The 18,474-nt window shown below is 43.3% G+C and overlaps 1 protein-coding gene across 2 annotated transcripts; it reads left to right on the top strand.

Moving 5' to 3' along the window:
* Nucleotides 1-246: 246 nt before the first annotated feature.
* Nucleotides 247-15,935, top strand: urb2 (URB2 ribosome biogenesis homolog). 2 transcript variants are annotated; one of them, XM_076155744.1, is made up of 12 exons: nt 247-357; nt 924-1,078; nt 1,569-1,745; nt 1,945-3,107; nt 3,228-3,366; nt 3,502-6,031; nt 6,301-6,461; nt 6,989-7,099; nt 8,368-8,610; nt 10,529-10,625; nt 11,477-11,604; nt 15,078-15,935. In XM_076155744.1, the coding sequence occupies exons 2-12, from the start codon at nt 953-955 to the stop codon at nt 15,273-15,275; spliced, it is 5,073 nt and encodes a 1,690-aa protein (XP_076011859.1). In that variant the 5' UTR covers nt 247-357; nt 924-952; the 3' UTR covers nt 15,276-15,935. The 2 variants fall into 2 exon arrangements, with proteins under 2 accessions (XP_076011859.1, XP_076011860.1); XM_076155745.1 differs by having other exon boundaries at nt 257-357; nt 927-1,078.
* Nucleotides 15,936-18,474: the final 2,539 nt, after the last annotated feature.

Here is an 18,474-nt window from a genome sequence, read left to right as displayed (position 1 = left end):
CTTAAGTTTAAAAACTTCGACATTTTTTCTCTAAACATTATCACTACACTCGGAATCTGACTTATTCTCTTCGCGTTTTTCCCCCTCGAAATAGTCAGATTTCTCGTGTCTGTAACCTTTATTTTTTACTTTGTTTTAAAACAATTTCACTTTACTGAATACATTTTTATTTAAATTCATTTGAAAATTGGTGCTTGGTTGACGGCGTAGCAGTCATAACTGTTCGATATTTGATTACCTTGGTCTGGACGAGAGGGTGAAAGTTGAAAGTTCATCTTCGTCTGACAACAGCCCGCACGTGTAGGCTGTAAAATAGTTAAAATACGTTAAAAGTGCTACTAACCTTCTTTAAAAAAGGTAAACATGCAAAGTTTATTAAAGTTATTGTTTTCTGTGCGTGTGTTTGGATGTGACGCGGGCCTCGCTGGTAGCTTATGTTAACTTCAGCGACGCTATGCTAGCTAGCTTCCATTAGCTTCGCCTCAGTTTGGTTAAGTCGTGGACACTGTGACTGTGACAGTGAGCTAGTAATAAGTTTCACTGCAGCTTTACTGTATAAGCAGGACTGAATGTGGTTTATGCACACACGTTTCCTATTATATGTCTTAAAATATGTGTGTATATAAAAGCCGACCTGAGCATGTGCATGTGTTTGCTTACTCTCATCCTTGTGTAATTCTATCAAATGGCCACATTTAGGATTGAGAGATTTAGTGCCTCATGGGCAGAGTAATTCGAAGCCAAACTGAAATTAAGCGATCACCGTTCAATCTGCATGAACTTTTCCACCAAGGATGTTTTATTAATTGGTTTAACTTATCACTCTGATCTACACTGATGATGATCAAGTAAGAGCTCTGTGATGCTGGGCCAGTCTCCTCATCTGTTTCCCTCCCTGACCCTTATCTTCTCTCTCACACCAGCAGCAGCAGCAGCCGGGTCAGCAGCAACAATGGCTGCCATCTATTCAGGAATCCATCTGAAGCTGAAGAGTCCTCAAACTCAATGGGAGGACAAGCTGAAGCTGGCACGTTTTGCCTGGATTTCCTCCCAGTGTCTGCTGCCCAACAAAGAACAGGTATAGCGCTGTTATGTGTTACATTATATTTATGTCTTTGAATAATGAGGACGATGCTTTATATCTGCTGGATGAGGATCTGTGGTTGTCATGGTGATTGGACTGGAATGTATTGCCTCAGATGAATCAGAAGCTTAACTATTCTGCAAAATCGCTATTGACAATTCTAATTTGATTTGTTTCATTTAAATAACATTAAATTATTTCATAAATATTGTACTAAGTTTGGTTAAAATGAATCAGTTAAGTCATGATGATCCAGAGTAGCCGCTGTGTATTATCCAAATACTAAATTAGGTTCAGTTTAACTCAGCTTTATTTTGTCTCTTATCTGCTTATATCATTCAATCTTTTGGTGTGTTCTGAGGTCACAGAGAGGTCATCTTGGACAGCCGACCATAGACTGTTATAAATGGGGATGAGGCAGCAACATAGAAAGGTAGCACATTAATTTCGACCATCTGTTTGATTATCTCCTGCCATCTACCAGGTGCTGTTGGACTGGTGCACTCACGCGCTGACAGGCTGGTACAGTCAGAAGGTGGAGTTTTCCCAGGATGTTCTGGAAGGTCTGTGGTGTTACCTTGACGACCTGCTGCACAGCCGGAAGCTCCACTCTCTTGTCAAGCAGGGCAAGACTATCAGCCTTCGACTCAACATGGCACAGGTACAGTGGCTCCAACACACACCAGGGTGCGACTGTCCACTGGTTAATCATATACTCGACTGGAGGACTACTTTGAACTGTGGCACATGACACAGGATCCTATAAACTACTATGTGCTGAAATCATTGTTGTGATTGAGGGTCAGTTGACATTTATAAATTAAGGTCTCACTGACACTTATTACTCTTTTTGTCTCCAGCTGCTACTTGACCGTCTCCACGAGTGTGTACGTGTCAGCACCAGACCATCAGTGGGTGTGTCCACTCTGCTCAGTGTGTGTAAAGGAATTCTCTCTTCGCCTGCTTTGTCATCAGTCTTCACCACTAAGTATGAACTCATGGTTGACCTAGCGGTCAAGTTCTGCTCTCTGGCCTGCCATGAGCTACAGCAACCGTCACTCTCAGGACCACTTCAAGACGCCATGCAGCCTGAACACACAACAGAGTCCGTCACACCTCACGATGAGCCGGTGACTCATACTCAGCTGATCAGTGATTCCAGCATTGCCCAATCTGAGCCAGTAGCTGAACCTCTGCTGATTGATAGCAGTGAATCCAAATCCAAGCCAAAGGAAAACATCCGTTCTGCTCATTTGTTTGAGGTTCTACATCAGTCATTGTCATGTTATTTGTCAGTTCAACGGCAACAAGCCAATCCTAACAGAGTCTTTACCATGGTAACCAACCAACTAATACAGACGATAACAGTACTCAGATACCTGCTCACCTCTGGGGAATACACGCTTTCTCGCACACATCTGTGTCTCCGCCCGCAGCTGTGCAGAGACATCCGCATAAAGTTGGACTCCATCCTCCAGTTGGCTCTCTTCCCCCCTGAGCACCTGTCCTCCTACAAGGAGGAGCTCCTTCCATCCAAAGAGGATTGTGGGAAACGTGGAGCTGGAGGGGCTAAAGGCCTCTTAAAGCCAGTCAGTAACATACTTAGCAAGCTGAGTGCCCAGGGCTTCTGTGAATCCACCCTACACTACACTATGAGGGCAAACTCCTCGTCTGTGCTGTTTAAATTCTTCCTGGAAAGTTATGGCAAAGGGAGAGGAGAGAGCGAAGAAGAGCAGAAGATGTTGTGTTTCCATTTTCTCACCAGGTTGACCTCTCTCTTGGATGTAAGTCTGGATGCTGCCTCATCCGTTCAACCAGACCAGTCAGTGTGCGTGTCTCCCCCAACCTCCCTCTGCTCTCCAGAGAGCTGGAGTCTGGCCCTACTGGCTGTGGAGGCCCTGCTGAGCCAGGCCCTGTCTGCAGATATTTATAACGTCGCAGCAGACAGAATAAGACACGGAGAGGTCCAACTCAACTTTTACAGAGGCCTGGCACAAATACTCTTCAACCATGCCCAGCCAAGGTGACTGATACACTCAATCATTTTTGTCGTATTTTCTTTGTCTGGGGATTATTGGTATTACAAAAATGCCCCTTCATGTTTTTAAATGTCTCTTTTAAAATTCCCTGTCTTGTCCTCCAGTATCCCAGCATGGTACCGCTGTTTGAAGGCGCTATTGAGTCTCAACCACCTGATTCTTGAACCAGACCTGGACCAGCTCCTATCTTCAGCCTGGGTTAACGCTGAATGCATGGAAACTCGAGTGCAATTGGCCAGACAGGTCAGACAGTTAATCATGTTGTACTGTACTGTCTGCCAGTGCTATTAAATTCAGCAGTCAAGCTTTTTCTTAGAATTCAGGAGGTGATCCCAGAGCTTCATTTGGACTCAAGACAAGATGCTTGTTTCCCTGCAGGTCCTGGTGTCTAGTCTGCTCCAGACCTACACTAAGCTCCGTCAGCTCCCACGACTCTTCTCTGTGCTCCTGTCTATCATCTGTCAACCGGCCCTGGATGATCTTCGACCTCCTCTGCTGTCTGAGATGATGTCCGCCTCCCTCAGGTCCTGTCTTCAGGACACACCCCCTTCCCAGGTCCTAGAGATCTGCTCGTTGGTGTTGCAGAGCATAAAGAGTTTTATTCTGCCCGGTTTGATGAAGGACACAACAGAGGTAGAGGAGATGGAGTTGGAGGACAACGGAGGGGATGAAAGAGAGAGTGGAGAGGAAATGGCCGATCAAGAGAAAAGAGATGCATCTCTAAAGCTCTTCTCTCTCAGCCAGCTGCTTCATGCAGTTTTATTCAATCTGAAGACTCTAGAAAACGCTTCTCCTCTTCCATTAGTCAAGCAAAGCCGAAGCCTGATGGAGGAGATGCAGCTTGTAGTCAAGGAGTTACTACAATTGGTATCATTAGAAAAGAAGAATTCTAATGGTGTACAAACTACCAAGGGTTCAACTAAAAAGACTCCAAAGAAAGGAAAAACTGATTTGGACCATAATCACTCACAGAAGGTCTCTGATTATGAAACAGTGGTCATGTGGACACAAAAGACCCAGGAGGCTGCTCTTCTTCTCAGGTACACCTGGGTGGAAGTGGACACACTTTTCCATATCCACTGCAGCAAATACACATCTCTTGAATCACCCCAGGCCATTGAAGGCCAGGATGAAGCCTGCGCTCTTGTCTTATCTGGTGTGAGCTTTCCAGCCTCTGTGAGCTCCCCCTCTTGCAGCCCCATGAGCTGTTTGCTTCTCAAACTCCTCACTTTGCAACAGATGAAGAAAGCTCTGTACGAAGCTCCCTTACTTGCCGAGCCCGGCACAGCAGCACTTCTGAGCACAGCGGCCCAGTTCATTTTAGCTAGAGGGGAGCTTGATGTCAGTGTGGATGGAGAGCAGGTATGGAATGGGCAGATTGGCAGTGTGAATGCCAGCTCCTACCCAGTAGCACACTGGTGTCTTGTCACATCCAATTTGCCGTTGATTGCTCCCTACCTGTCCATGGAAGATTCAAGCCGCGTAGCCGATGCTCTCGTCAGTTCACTGCTCAGCGGGCAGACGAGTATAGGCAACAACCGGCCACCTGGCTGTCTGTCCGTCTCCATCATATCGTCGCAGCTTCTCCAAAGCCCCATTCTCAACGAGTTACAGCCACTGTTTTCTGCCACAGTTCAATGCCTCAGACAAAAGATTGTTAGAGTTATCAAGGCAGCAGATGGATCCCAGGTTTGTACAACACTCCTGAAGTTTGACGTCATGGAGAGAGAAGTTAACCAATCAGAAAGTGACCCTAGTAAGCCGATGCACACCGAGGCTGTAGTTGAAGAGATACTGGCAGCCTCAAAAACTGGAGGGGCCCCTGTATTGTTGTCTGACGTACAGACCAAAGAACTGTCAAAATTACTCCAAATTATAACAAACCTTAACTCAGATGGGATGAGCTCTGAGGATCTCTCCTCTCTCTTCCTCCTTCTCTTGTTCATGCTTACCTCCACCTGTAGTCAAACACACCAGGTGGTCATGGAGCCTCCTAACTCTGGTGATTATGCTCTGCTTCTGGGGAAGCTGCTCAGACTTCTAACTTGTCTCTTGGAAGGCAGAAACTTCCAAAGTGTGCTGAAGCTCATGCACGGAGGCACTCTTCTCCAAGTTGTTGTGACCTCCCTGCTCCGTCTTAGCAACAGTGGACAATTTCACTCCACAGGCAGCACTGATTGGCTGGATTTAGTCACAGCGCTGCAGGGCTTCATCAGGTCCTTGGTCAGGTTGATCATAATCAGAAACAGCAGCGTTCGCCTCAACCTGGAGCAGTTTGCTTCCTATCTTACCAGTGAAGATGTAGCAAGAAGGGAAATTGTTGCATCCAAACCAGCAGAAGCAGCCGTTTCTGAAAAACCAGATGCAGGAGCAGCCATTTGTGTCATTCATCTTCTCCTGGCATCGCTGAGCTCTTTTTCACAAGAAATGACTAGCAACCTGGGGAGGAGTAAACCAATAGATCAAACGTTGACGCAGATGCTTGCTCGGACTGCTGCTTCACTGGGGCCAACTATCAAGGCCGCCCTGACACCTCAGACTGTCAGCGAGCCTGCCATGGAGTCGAGCAGCGTCCTGGGTCAGGCCTTTGTAGTAGAAGTCATGACCGTTATGATGAACTCTGAACTGTCCTCCCTGTCAGTGGAGAGTGAGAACATCACCAAAGCCACCATGACTCACAGGGCCCTCTATCAGCGCTTTTGCCAGCAGATCCTCAAGGAAATGACCTCTGCCCCAAGACCCATGGACTTCCTGTTGTCCTCTCTCACCTTTCTGTCCACGTTCTACAAAGCTGCTGAGAAGACGGTAGGAGAGGGAGAAGAGGAGGGAGGAGAGGAGAGGAAAGGAGCAAAAGAGTTGGACGAGTTGTACGTTCAGATACTGCAGATCGTGCACAGGCTGCTGGCAGGTACACGCACACATGTAGCCAACAAAGAGACAGAGTTGTAAATATGATTAGATTCAGTTTATCTCATTCCAACCCTTACAGAAAATGAGTGTGCACCTTTGATGTTCTACTGATGTAGTCGTCAGGGATCAATCATCACAATCATCACAACAGACAGCATCAGTTAGGCTTTACGCAACGAGCTTTACAGTATAATAAAGTGTACACAACAGTTGGGTGGGGGGGGTTTGGACTGCATTCATTCACCTTTACACTCATTTTGCCCTCAGCTCCTTGGCTGTCACCAAATGACATTGGTGAGCTGGAGCCTTCTGTGGTGGAGCTGCTGCGCCATCTGCTGGGGAAAAGCAGCACCAGTCAATTTAACCTGCTGCTCCTGCTCATCAGAGAACGATTGGATGCCGTCAAGCTGAAGGCAGGAAACTACAGGGTGAGACCAGGATCACACTGAGCTCCACACACATTTATGTTGCTGCCACCAACCAAGATCCTGTAGTTCAGATTTACAAAGGCAAAACTAAATGTGCTCACGTTTTGTAACACAGTTGTTTGACGTTCAATTCACCTAATAATTCAGCAAAGATCTGTTTAGAGTTATTTTCTAAATGTGAAGATATGTAAGGAAAAAGGATTTAGTTAGCAAACACACAAACCTAGTTTAAATAGAAATCAAAGCAAAAGCATCTGCACCAGAAATAATAACATGGTAACGTTTTCTTATCATGACTCTTGTGATCAATTAACACTCTTTACTTTGTGAGATCTGTAGAAGTTGAATGTATGCCTGTTAATTACAGTACAAAAGCCTTTTTAATATACTGACATAGAAAGCTCTCACATTTGAAGGATGCGCTGATTTGCATTACTTTTTCCCTAGGATTCATATTTGCTCTCATATAAAATATCTTGCAAAATGATGATGATGTCATCCCCCACCCCCTCTTTCCTGTTCTCTAGGAGGTCCTGTCTGCAGTAGTCGTCACTAAGGCGCTTTCCTGTTGTCAGTTACCTGAACTCTGCTCTAAAGCTCTGTGGCTCATCACGCCTCAAATCATATCTGCCATGGTGGTGAGAACACACACACAGGCACATGCTGTATACATACATGAAATGCCCCACTGGGATTACGGTGTCATTTGGGATCTATTCATTGTGTAATGGAGAGGAAGCTAAGCAATTTAACCAGTCATGTGACACAGTTGCTCTGCCCCCATTGAATTTGAAATGTGTAACTAAGCTGACAGGATATTATCTTGTCTCAGCAGCCTTACATAACATAAGAAACCCTACCCAGGAATGAACATATATTTTTTTAAATCTTCAACCTGTACACAGCTCTGTCCAAATCAAAGAGGAGGTTTCTTTGACTAAATTCAATGGTAGCCTGCTGGGTAAAGGTAAGATGGCTATCATTACATTTTGATGCTGCTGTCACTGAAGTCATTATTTCTTCCATATGTACACAGAAGGAAATATGGAACACTTCAAATAATTCAAATCACAAAAGCACCATGCAGAGAGTGTTTGACATTGTGTTCCTGCAGCCTCCATCAGTAATCATTTGTGTGGCAGTGCAGTCAAAGTGGATGTGACGGCCATCAGCAGCCAAATGAGAGCAACAGGCTGCTGCTTTCAATTGCAGCTCCGCATTTGTTGTTATTCCAAGTGCAGCTTATGTAGGCAGTGTGTTTTCTATCAGGCCATCTAGATGGAGCACGCACAGACTCCAATGATCTGCTACACACACACACACATTCACTATGCTTTACTATCTTAAAGATGCTGTTCTGTCCTTTTGGTGTTGTATATTTTTATTAAAGCAAGCGTTTGACATGACAGTGCGCATACAGTTATGGGACATTTTGGAGATCATTTTTGATACAGAAAGAGGGGGAAAAGGAGAGGGAAAGAGAGAAAAAAAGACGGTGTTATTGTTATTGTTGTTTAACATTTTTCAAAGAGAGGAAGAGAGACAAAGGAGAACTTAGACCCTGAGGTGAAATAGGCAATATGAGGTACAAGTAACGTTTTATATCCATACAGTAAAGATCCTACTGTTTATACATTGCTCATCCAGACATTTTGGTAATATGGTAATGTAGTACAATACACACAATGCTTTATTCATCAGAACTGCCTCAAGGACAGCTGGACTTGTTTTTCCTTTCCCTCTTATTGTTCATTGTTGCTGTCTGCAGACAGCTTTGAAAAAGTTCCTAAAAACAACACACAGAATATCTCATTTTTGAGGTGTGTGTGTGTGTAGGTGTGTCAAATTTCAGTTTGATTTCATAGTTTAATCTCTATGCATTCCTGCGTGTCTTAATGTTTTGCAGTTCCTCGTCAGATCCTCCAGCCAGGATACTTCTATGACTGTTCCCTTTACCATTCCAACCGTAAAGTCCATGACGTTCTTGCTGAGGCAGGGGGAGGGGCGCATCTCCAACCCTCACCATGTGACCTTGGTCTTTGGAGCGCTCCAGGCGGTGCCCCTCGATCACCTGAGCCCACTCGTCTATCAGTCTGTGTTCCTGGCTGTTCATGAGGCGCTGTTTGCCATCATCCAGTGTCATCCTCAGGTATGAAGAGATGGTCGAATGAATGATGAAGTGAATGAATGGAAGCAATAGCAAATATGCAAGAGGAAGCAATCGAAATCAGTTTATGTGGCTTCAAAAGGAAGATGAATTTTGAGTATATTTTGGTAATAACATCTGGGGCTCGGATGGGAGAAGGATAGTGTAGTTTGCTATAAATAAAATATCAATCAAAAGATCAGAGAAACTGGTGCAGCTTCTGTCAGCATGCGTACAGCAGAGATATTAAATACAAATTAGATGAACGATGATGCACAAAAACCAAATGCCAAATGTAACCATGAGTGAGATTAGAGGATTATATGGGGAGAATCATGACTGCAACATGACTGCAACATGTACATCTCATATGTTTTTATCGTTTGTGTCCACCGGGGGGCACACAGTGTGAACGTGAAGTCTGCAAACTTTACACCTCTTAGACACCATTAACCTTATCCTTTTGCAAGACTCTGCCATAAAAAGCAAAGACATCGTTTCACATTTTTATGACGGCCATCTGGAGGCAAGGGAACACGCAAGCTCGTTTTACACCACATTTATAGCCCATTTACAGCTTCCAGCTCAGCTCACCTACATACGAGTGTTTGCGCCTTGTAGAGCCGGGAAATTGATGACATGCAATGACGATCATAAATTGCTGTTTTTGGTTATTCAAAGTGAGTGCATGATGGGGCCTCAGATGTGCTGAGCCCACGGGATGCACCACAGGAATGGAGCTTTAGACCAAAGGTTATTGCAGCGCAACAGTGTGGTACAACAGCTGTGTGAAAAAGCTCCTATCTGTGAAATGTTCTGGTTTTACTGTAACCCAGTCTGCCAAGTAAGAGCAAACACATTGTGACCAAGACATGAAAACGCCACTAAAACCATTTGCTTGGTTTGCCAACTGTATTTTGGTTGTAATGTGTGATCAGTTTCTCACATGCTGGATTTTCTGTGCTTAAAACGGTGACCAGAGTGTGGCAGAAATGGGGCCGCTGCACCAAATAGAACTGGCGGGCACCAGCTAACTAGTATCAGATGTTTGTGAGGACAAAAGACAACGAGGAGGGAGGGGGAGTTAAATAATGAGAGCAGGGGAGGAAAGGAGGAACGATGGACCTGATATATAAAAGGTGGGGCCGAATGGAAAAGCTTGGGATGGAGACGAAAAGAAGGTACAAATGGGACTGGAATGTGATATAGGAGGAAGGTTTTCAGCACAAGAGAGGAGAGAGCTGTGATAGGCAGAGCGGGGGAGGAGGGGAAAGAGGTAAGGGGTAAGGGAGCTGGCATGCTGTGTTGGCATGAGGTGGGCTTGGGTAGATGGAAACCATTACCAAGCTCCAAACAGAAGTGGTGACATCATCCCTCTCATTTATATTCTCTTTCTCCTTCCTCTCCATCCTTCCATCAGTCATCCATAGGCAATGAATAGAGAAGGGGGGAAGAGGGAGGTTTGTTGGGACAGAAATGCAAACATAGCTCTTTTTGGGAGTCCAACTTTTACCCCAGTAATCTCCTGAGCTTAAACTTTACAGCTGAAGGGAACTGGCTGGGATCTGAGTCATGTTTCTCTCTCATTAGACTGGAAGCTGTATTGTTTCTCAGTAACTATGCTTTACAATGTTTAATAAGTGGACTACACTGGGTGCTCTGTTGAGCACAGGGGAGTTCTGAGATTGATGTATATAGCAGAGCTGCAAATCTGCATTCACACATTGTGAAGACAATGAGATATTGTCAGAGAGATAGATACTGTCACAAAGAATGCTTTGTTTGTCTCTTTGCCTGTCAGCAGTACCAGGTGATCAGCTTTTAGCAAACACACCACCATAGCCAAGTTCATGACTCAACCAAGGTTCTACCCCGCCCAGTTACATGAATGTAAAACTGCATATGCTCTGTGTTTGTCTAGGTAATGTTGAATGCAGCTCCATCGTTCTTGAACGTCTTCTATCGTCTGGTAGCATCCATTATGCAGGAAGGGCGGCAAAGAGGAGACGCTGACACAGGTAATAAGTACAAACACACTCGCACTCAAACAAATGACAACACATTCATGTCTTTATATACATTCACACAGGTGTTGGTCTTGAGAGGAATGTTCTAATTTTATCTAAGGAAACTGTATGATCAGGGAGTTGATGATTAGAACATGTGAGTGCAAGTATTTTGTATTAACATTCTGTAGAAGACTTCAATAACGGGGTGTGTTAGTTCCCCAGCAGCAGCGTCCTCCCGCTACTACAGAAATGTTAAGTGAAATCGATTTATAAGAGAAACCAGTGAAGCATGAAGATAGAAAAACACAGCAAATGTCAGTTAGGTTTAAAAGCCATGGAGAATAAATAGGGTTTCAGCCAAGGTTTAAAAGTAAACAGTGTCGGAGCAGATCTAATTTTAAGGGGTGAACTACCACAAAGGCACTTTCACCCCTAAGGTTCAGCCGAGCCCAACAGCCAAACTCATCTGGTCAGAAGACCTCAGTGACCTAGAGGGAATGTGGGCATGAAAGAGGGCTGTGCTGACACATTACATGACTTCACAAGAGACAATAAAGTCAATTCTAAAACCAATTTAAGTGCATTTTCAGCATTATGTTTGTTCATTCACTATTTGAACCTTCTACGGAAAAAGGATAACTCGGGGATTGAAAATAATGAAGTAACATCAGTGTGTGTGTGTGTGTGTGTGTGTGTGTGTGTGTGTGTGTGTGTGTGTGTGTGTGTGTGTGTGTGTGTGTGTGTGTGTGTGTGTGTGTGTGTGTGTGTGTGTGTGTGTGTGTGTGTGTGTGTGTGTGTGTGTGTGTGTGTGTGTGTGTGTGTGTGTGTGTGTGTGTGTGTGTGTGTCTCTCTATATGCAGACAGTGACGTGTATGTCCAGTGCTCCAGACTGATAGAGAGAATGTACTCTCACATCGCTGCCACGGCCGAGAGCTTCACCACAATGTCTGCCTTCATGGTGGCTCAGTATGTCACAGAACTGCAGAAAGTACGTATATGCACACAGACTTGCACACATATGTCTGCTCCCAGTTTCTTGTTATGTCTGTGTTCAAATCAAGAGGAGAGTCAGTAAGGAAAGGAGGCACATGGGTACAGCTGTGCAAAAAAGAAAGTGCCTGCATACACTCTCTGCAACATAATCACCCAGAGCCAACACGCTTCCTCATCCAAAACCTGTCTGTCAGCACACCATGATCTTCTACAGCGGTGACACACTTTAGACAAACGCACACTTGTGTAAAGGGGGCAGCAGACACTTAGTTTGCTCGTCCGTGCACGTCGGGTAGGCGACATTCAGCCGAGCAGAGCGAAGAAGAGCCCGACGAGCAGAAGCAGAGGTGGGAACTGTTTCCATTGCCTGCTTCTTGAACATTTACAAATCCCCGACATGCAGGTCCAAGCTTACAGGAGCTCCACGCTCTGAATTAGAGGTTTAGGGTGGATGCTCCCTCAAAGCGGTGAGTCATGTCTGGTCATTAAACGTGGCTCCTCTGTACTGCCAGACTGTATTTAACATGATGCCAACCTGACTCAGCTTTTTCCACCAGCATTGCACATTGATGGGGACACATAGCTCTACTCCGACAGACAGACAGACAGACAGACAGACATGCAGACATGCAGACAGGAAGGCAGTTAGCTCCATAGGCAGATAGAGAGGTTGGGACATGGCTGGGTGTTCAGGGAACAGTGTATGACTCATCTAATAGGCCACTGCTAAAGCTCCATTGATGTTGCACTTTTCACAGTCTTTTGAAAGAAATCAAGTCTTGCTTACTTCAGCTGAATCGGGACTATTTCTGATGGCTCTTGGCCCTAACTGAACTTTTCATGCCGCGGGCTGTATAAATGAAAAAAAGTAGTCAGAAAAGCATATTAAATTTGAAATTCATTATTGAAGTTTAGGCTAATAAATCACAAATTCCTCTGCAATTGCCAATGGACCCAATAAAAGATAATAAATATTCAGTTTGGGTGAGACGAGCTTCATGAAGGTAAAGCCAGTGATTCACCAGGCAGTTCATCTCACAGGCTGACATGCACCAAACTTAATATGGTGCAATTTGCATCTCAAAACTATAGCTACTGTATGTTCCCATTCAGGTTTTGAATAAAATCTAAGCAACCACATGTTGCACATGTGTGACTTCATGTTTGCCAACATGGCACCCCAGTTCCTGGCCCATGAAAGCATTCTTTTTTCTGTCTGATATTACGCTTGTGTTTGTCTCATATTTGAGATTCAGGAAAGGTTTGCCCATTTTTGATTTCTTCACATTGCAGCTGCGTCACAGACAGAAACCACTCGGATGTCAAAGTGAAAAATGGGTTTTTAATTCACGTTTTTTTTTCCCATTTCCATTAAGTTTTTGTTTTTTAAATTGCATAGGAATGGTGGAGTGTGACATGCAGTGATGAGCTGTTATCTCACAGTCTGCAGGAGGCTTTAACATTAGCAGCCAGCACCGCAGAAGAACATAACTTCAGCCTGACCTCATTACAGTCAACTCCCACTGGTGGAGCTTGTTGTTATCTTTGGTTAACACTGATACCGGAGCAGGTGTAGTAATACTAGGTACTTAGACGGCTGGTGCACCACTAACTAGCTCAGGTAAAACACTGCTCTACATGAGATCAGATAGCCAAGCTTTGTTCACAGAAAGCCCATAATAAACTGTTCCTTAGGAATTATTTAGGGTGTGATTAACTGGGATTCATGTAAACCTTTAAAGCGAGTAGAACCAGCAGCATGTGCCACCGCATACACTTACTTAATCGTGGACTAATGAATATGTAGTTTGTAGTTGAGTATTGAGAGTGTGTGTGCATGTGTGTCAGCCAGTGTGTGTCAAAGAGGGAGTGATAGTAGAAAGTTGGCTTTGGCATATGTGTGCTTAATAGCAGTGTTGGTTTACCTGTTTGGCTGTACACTCTGCCCTCATTCACTTACACAGGTAACAGTGTGTGTGTCTATCTGTGTCGGAATTTTTGACAGGTGCTATTGTATCCAGACTAGAGTGTTGTGAGTTAGCATTGTGGCTGGGATGGTGTTGTATTAGGAAACCAGATCTGGATCAGATTGTGTAGATGTGGGTGAACTAAGCTGTTTTGTTTCAGATCTGAGCCTTGATACAAAATCCTCTCAGCTGTGTCGCCCATCTACTTTTCAGTCCAGTTGAGGACAAAACAATGAGACCGATTGATGACGGTTATGTTGATTTGGAAATACCAAGGCCAATCATTGTCGCTCACATTATGACACACATGCAGCGCAGCAGACTGGAAACATCGACAGCATTATGTTGTACTCATTCCATTTTGTTTTGTAGCAGCGTAATCTGTATTGATTCTGGTTTCCCCTTGGTCACTTTAAGCATCATTTCATTTCTTCCATTTGTGATTCTCAACCCTGGTCCCCAAGGAGCTCAGCACTGCTTACTGTCATCACTCTCACACCTTACAAGCTACATCAGGTGTGTTTGCTTGATCAGGAGCTGGTGCTTCCCAGATCTTGATGGACTAAACACAACTGATTTAGCTGCTCAGGTGCCAGCAGAATACGAAGAGATGGAAACTATGCAGTGCTGTAGATCAGCATTGACAAACACTGTGTGTTTATCAATAGAAAATTGATGGACAAATTTAATAATCAAAAATAAATCATCAAATTAGATATATATAAATTCAATATATTTTATATTCTTGTAAATTGTATAGATGTTTTTTTCTCAGAAGCAGTTCAGCAGTTTAACTTGTTTGCCCCTGAAACTGTTTTTCGACATTTTAACAATAAATGTATAATTCACATTAACAATAGACAGATTCATTAATAATGTAAATGGTCATTAGTTACAGACCCTAGACACTTGAATGCAACATGCCCAGATTTATGCACGTCTACCCTCTAAACCACCTTCCCTCTCCCTTCACTCAATCAATATTTGTGATATGCTCCAAACGTAAGTGATTGATCATGGGCATAGCCCCATATTTAGCATTTGCATTAACATTAATTTTGCCTCTTGGGTTCCACCTGGGATGAATATTACAAGCATCCATCCTTTGATGACATTCTCATTATATTCCCAGTTACAGGAAGTTGGGTGTGTGACACTCAAATGAGTCTGAATATTCATCCATCCTGACACATCATTTATGTAGTGATGTGAGTGCCTCAGGCCGCTCCCCGGGCCATAAAGGATGGCCACATATCATTATGTCATTAACTCACAAAGAATGAGCTGAAGATGATCTTGTCAAAAGTGCTTAAGGGAGAAGCAAAGGCGACAGGGGGTCAATGTGAGATAATTACGCACTGCCTAATGAGGGAAGTTGGGCCGGTAAAACAAAGACGTTCCTGACAAATTTGATAATGTGGAAATACTGTATAGGAACTCTTTGACCTCCATTCAATCTGTTCTGTCCTTTGCCCTCCTCTCCCGCAATTCACCTCTGCAGGTAACTCTTCGACCAGACATTAAGCTGCACCTAACAGAGGGCATCTATCGGATACTGGACCTGTGTATGGAGCAGGATATCAAGTTCCTGACGGCTGGACTGCAGATGGGAGTCAGAGAAGTGTTCAACGAGCTGTACAGCAGCTACACCCACTACCACAAAACACAGAGGCAAGGAGAGGACAAGTACACAGCTTGAACTGCCACACAAAGCAGTGCCATCTATCCTTCCTTGTACGTTTAAATGAGTCCTTGCTATATAAAGACTATGATGATGTGTAAAATGTGCTTTTGATAAGTTAGATATGCAGCAGTATCATGCAGCTTTTGATGAGCAGAAAAAGCAGCTGCAGATACACAGATTGTATAAGTGGTTGTCATTTACAGCTAAGATGCTGTTGTAAAGTGACTAATAGTAAAACAAGTGAAGCACACATGAGCTTCTTCAACTTTGAGTAAGAAGGTTTTTACAACCTCAAGCAGCCACTTGGTGACTCAATGAGGGAAAACACCCAACCATACGGCTCCACAACACATTCAGGTGTTTGGCGTCTTTAAACAGGTCATGCTGAATAGGTATGACTGCCGTGGTCCACAATGGCATGAATAGGGTTGAGACCTACTGGCAACAAGTAGGCAGCTGGCAACACAAATCTATATCAGATTGTATAAACAATAGAGTTTACGGACTGATTTCCTTATGACACGATCATTTTATTGAACTGATGAACAAAATATATTTTTCACAGCTGATGTGTGAAGTGTACAGTCTCTGCTGTATTGTGTATGTTTTGTTGTTTTTGTTTTACCATAATTGTATGAATCATGCCAGATGGATTTAAATATGTTTCTCACAAAATTGCATTCTTTATTTATTTCTATTTAGACAAGATGGGTTTATAGTTGTGTTAAACATATTTGAATGTGATGATAGTGCAATACATAAACACTGTCGGACCAGAAACAGCACCAGGACAGGAATGATGAGCTTCCCTTCACCTTTGTCATGCAGCAGTTCCCTCTCAGGCTGACTTTCACTGCAACCATTAACAAAGGTCAAGGTCAAGACAATGAGTGAGTGGCATCTAAGTCCCTTAGCCCCTTAGATTCCTCACAGCAGCTCTACACGGCCGTTTCCAGGGGAGAGCTTTGCTCTAGTTGGTAGAATCGAGCGATTTGACAAGGTTATAGGCTGTTTCATTATTGAACTCCACAAGAGACCTAGCAGGAGATGTATGACACTGATTTGCTATGCAGTTTATTTAGATAAACTGTGCTTTGTGGATACTGGAGCAGTACTGTAAATGTCTACTGTTGCAATCCCTGCCAACCCCATAAGCTTTTTATGGATAAGATTTTAAGGGCTATAGGCTCCTTTGGGTAAAGCACAGAATGAGAAATATTTTCTAACTTAGACAATAGATTTTGGACCTTAACAACTATTTTGTTTCAATGTCAATGCTGGAAACACTTGTTACCCCGGCTTCTTGTTCAGATGACTTGAACTGATTCATATGTCATAAATAGGAACATATGTAATTTATATGAATGTGGGCTTCATAAATATTCATTAGGACATTTTTATACAGTATCATTGTTCTTGGATGAAGTAAAGTTTACTGAACGACAGCCTCACAAACACGAGGCGTTGCACTTAAAGTTCAACAGGAAACCACACCACTCTTTCAGCTCTTCAGAGGCCGTTTCAGATGTCTGTGGGTTATGTTGCTTTTATGTATAATCTAAATGTACATTCAGCACTCAGGGCTGTAGTATTTGTCATGCTGGCCTACATGCAACCAAATGGAACAATGACATTAATTCAAGTAGTTACACACCTACTTTTCCTGCTTTGACAAGTGAAAATGTGTCATATCAAGTTTTCAATGCACACACTCACTGACTTGTCACCAAGTAGGTGAGCCCCAGAGTTTCAGTTTCAGGTTATTACATCACTGAAGAATGCAAGTGTCCCCATCTAGCCACAGTCCTGATGGACTGAAATGTTGGCAAAGTAACTCCATGCTAGTTGACAGTTTTATGCTTGTGCTCGATGTTTCTCAGAAATCTATGACTTGCTGCTAAATATTTCAGTGTGTGATTCATGAGTCCATATTCCACATCTCAAAAAAGGTTTCACAGCAGCAGTTCTTCCTTTTAGGCCAGTTTAGTGCATCTGTCCTGCACTTTTAGAGTAACATTGGTTTTTTCAACTATGTGAAGTTGTATCTGACATAAGTCTGGGGTTTGAACTGCCTGGGAATCTGTAAATCATTTGATTGTGTACGTCACATTATTTACACATACTTGGAAACTTGTTTGTTTGGGATTTGAGGTGCCCATAACACTGATTTAGAAGTGGAACAAAGGGCAACCAGCTCTAAGAAAAAATGCTTTAACTGTACCTCTTCAGCTAAAACGGCAGAGCATCTGTTCCTCTGCCTCAGCCTTTAACACAACCCCACCACTCTCTTTCTCAGTTTGACTTCCACCCATCCATGCTGTAACGCTACTGTAGGTAATATAAATACATTCAGTCCCTCTTCAGACCACCGTAGCTGGACTGACTATGAATACGTAGCTCTGTGTGTGCATGTGTGTAATACTATTGGGACTTTTTTGGGGGGAGGAATAGTACAAAGTGTGCATTGATAATAACTTTTTCTAAAACTAGCATTTTGTTCTGAAATTCAAAAGGGCATTTTGTCAGCAAGATGGAAAATAGACTGTTTGGAACACGCTGAACATTAACAAATACCTCTGGTTTAGTCAAAGGTACTCCAGCTGAAATTCCTCCCACAGAGAAATGGTCATACAGCCACAGACCACAGATAATCAATTTTAGATACACTTCCACATGTTTCAATTCTGACAGGAACACTTAGTCTGCAGTGTGTCTCACAAAGTATTCAGATTGATCACCTACAAGTGTTCACTTAATCATATTTCTGCTGTCTGTAAGACTTGCACAGTTGTTAAATAAACGGTTGTTAAAAATAGTGCAGTGTAAGAGAGAAGTGTGGAAAAGATGTATCAATTATTTCACAGTGTATTTGTATGGTTCATGTTCTCCTTGCTCCCTGGGATGTCACGGTCATGATCCACACTAACGTTACTCATGAGGATGAAGTCAGGAAGCAACAAAGCCTCATACAAAACACTTGAAAATGAAATCTATTACTCCAAATGTATTAATTTTTGTGGCCTCTAAGCATCGGATCAACTTCAACTTTTACTGATATTGGTTTTATTGGAGATCCTAAGTGTGCCATGTACCATGAACGAACACAGTTTCATAGTCTTTTCCATTATAGATTTCCAATGTGCTCTATGAAGACAAAGCAGATAACTCAAATAAAAGCGTTTTATTACTCTACTTCACATGTTCTCTACTGTAA

Source organism: Genypterus blacodes, unplaced genomic scaffold (genome assembly GCF_046128005.1).
Source record: "Genypterus blacodes isolate CSIRO-AG114 ecotype Tasmania unplaced genomic scaffold, CSIRO-AGI_Gbla_v1 ptg000067l_1, whole genome shotgun sequence".
In the NCBI taxonomy this organism is placed as follows: Eukaryota; Metazoa; Chordata; class Actinopteri; order Ophidiiformes; family Ophidiidae; genus Genypterus; species Genypterus blacodes.
Note: the sequence above shows the minus strand (reverse complement) of the source record. Positions and strands in the feature narration are given on the sequence as shown.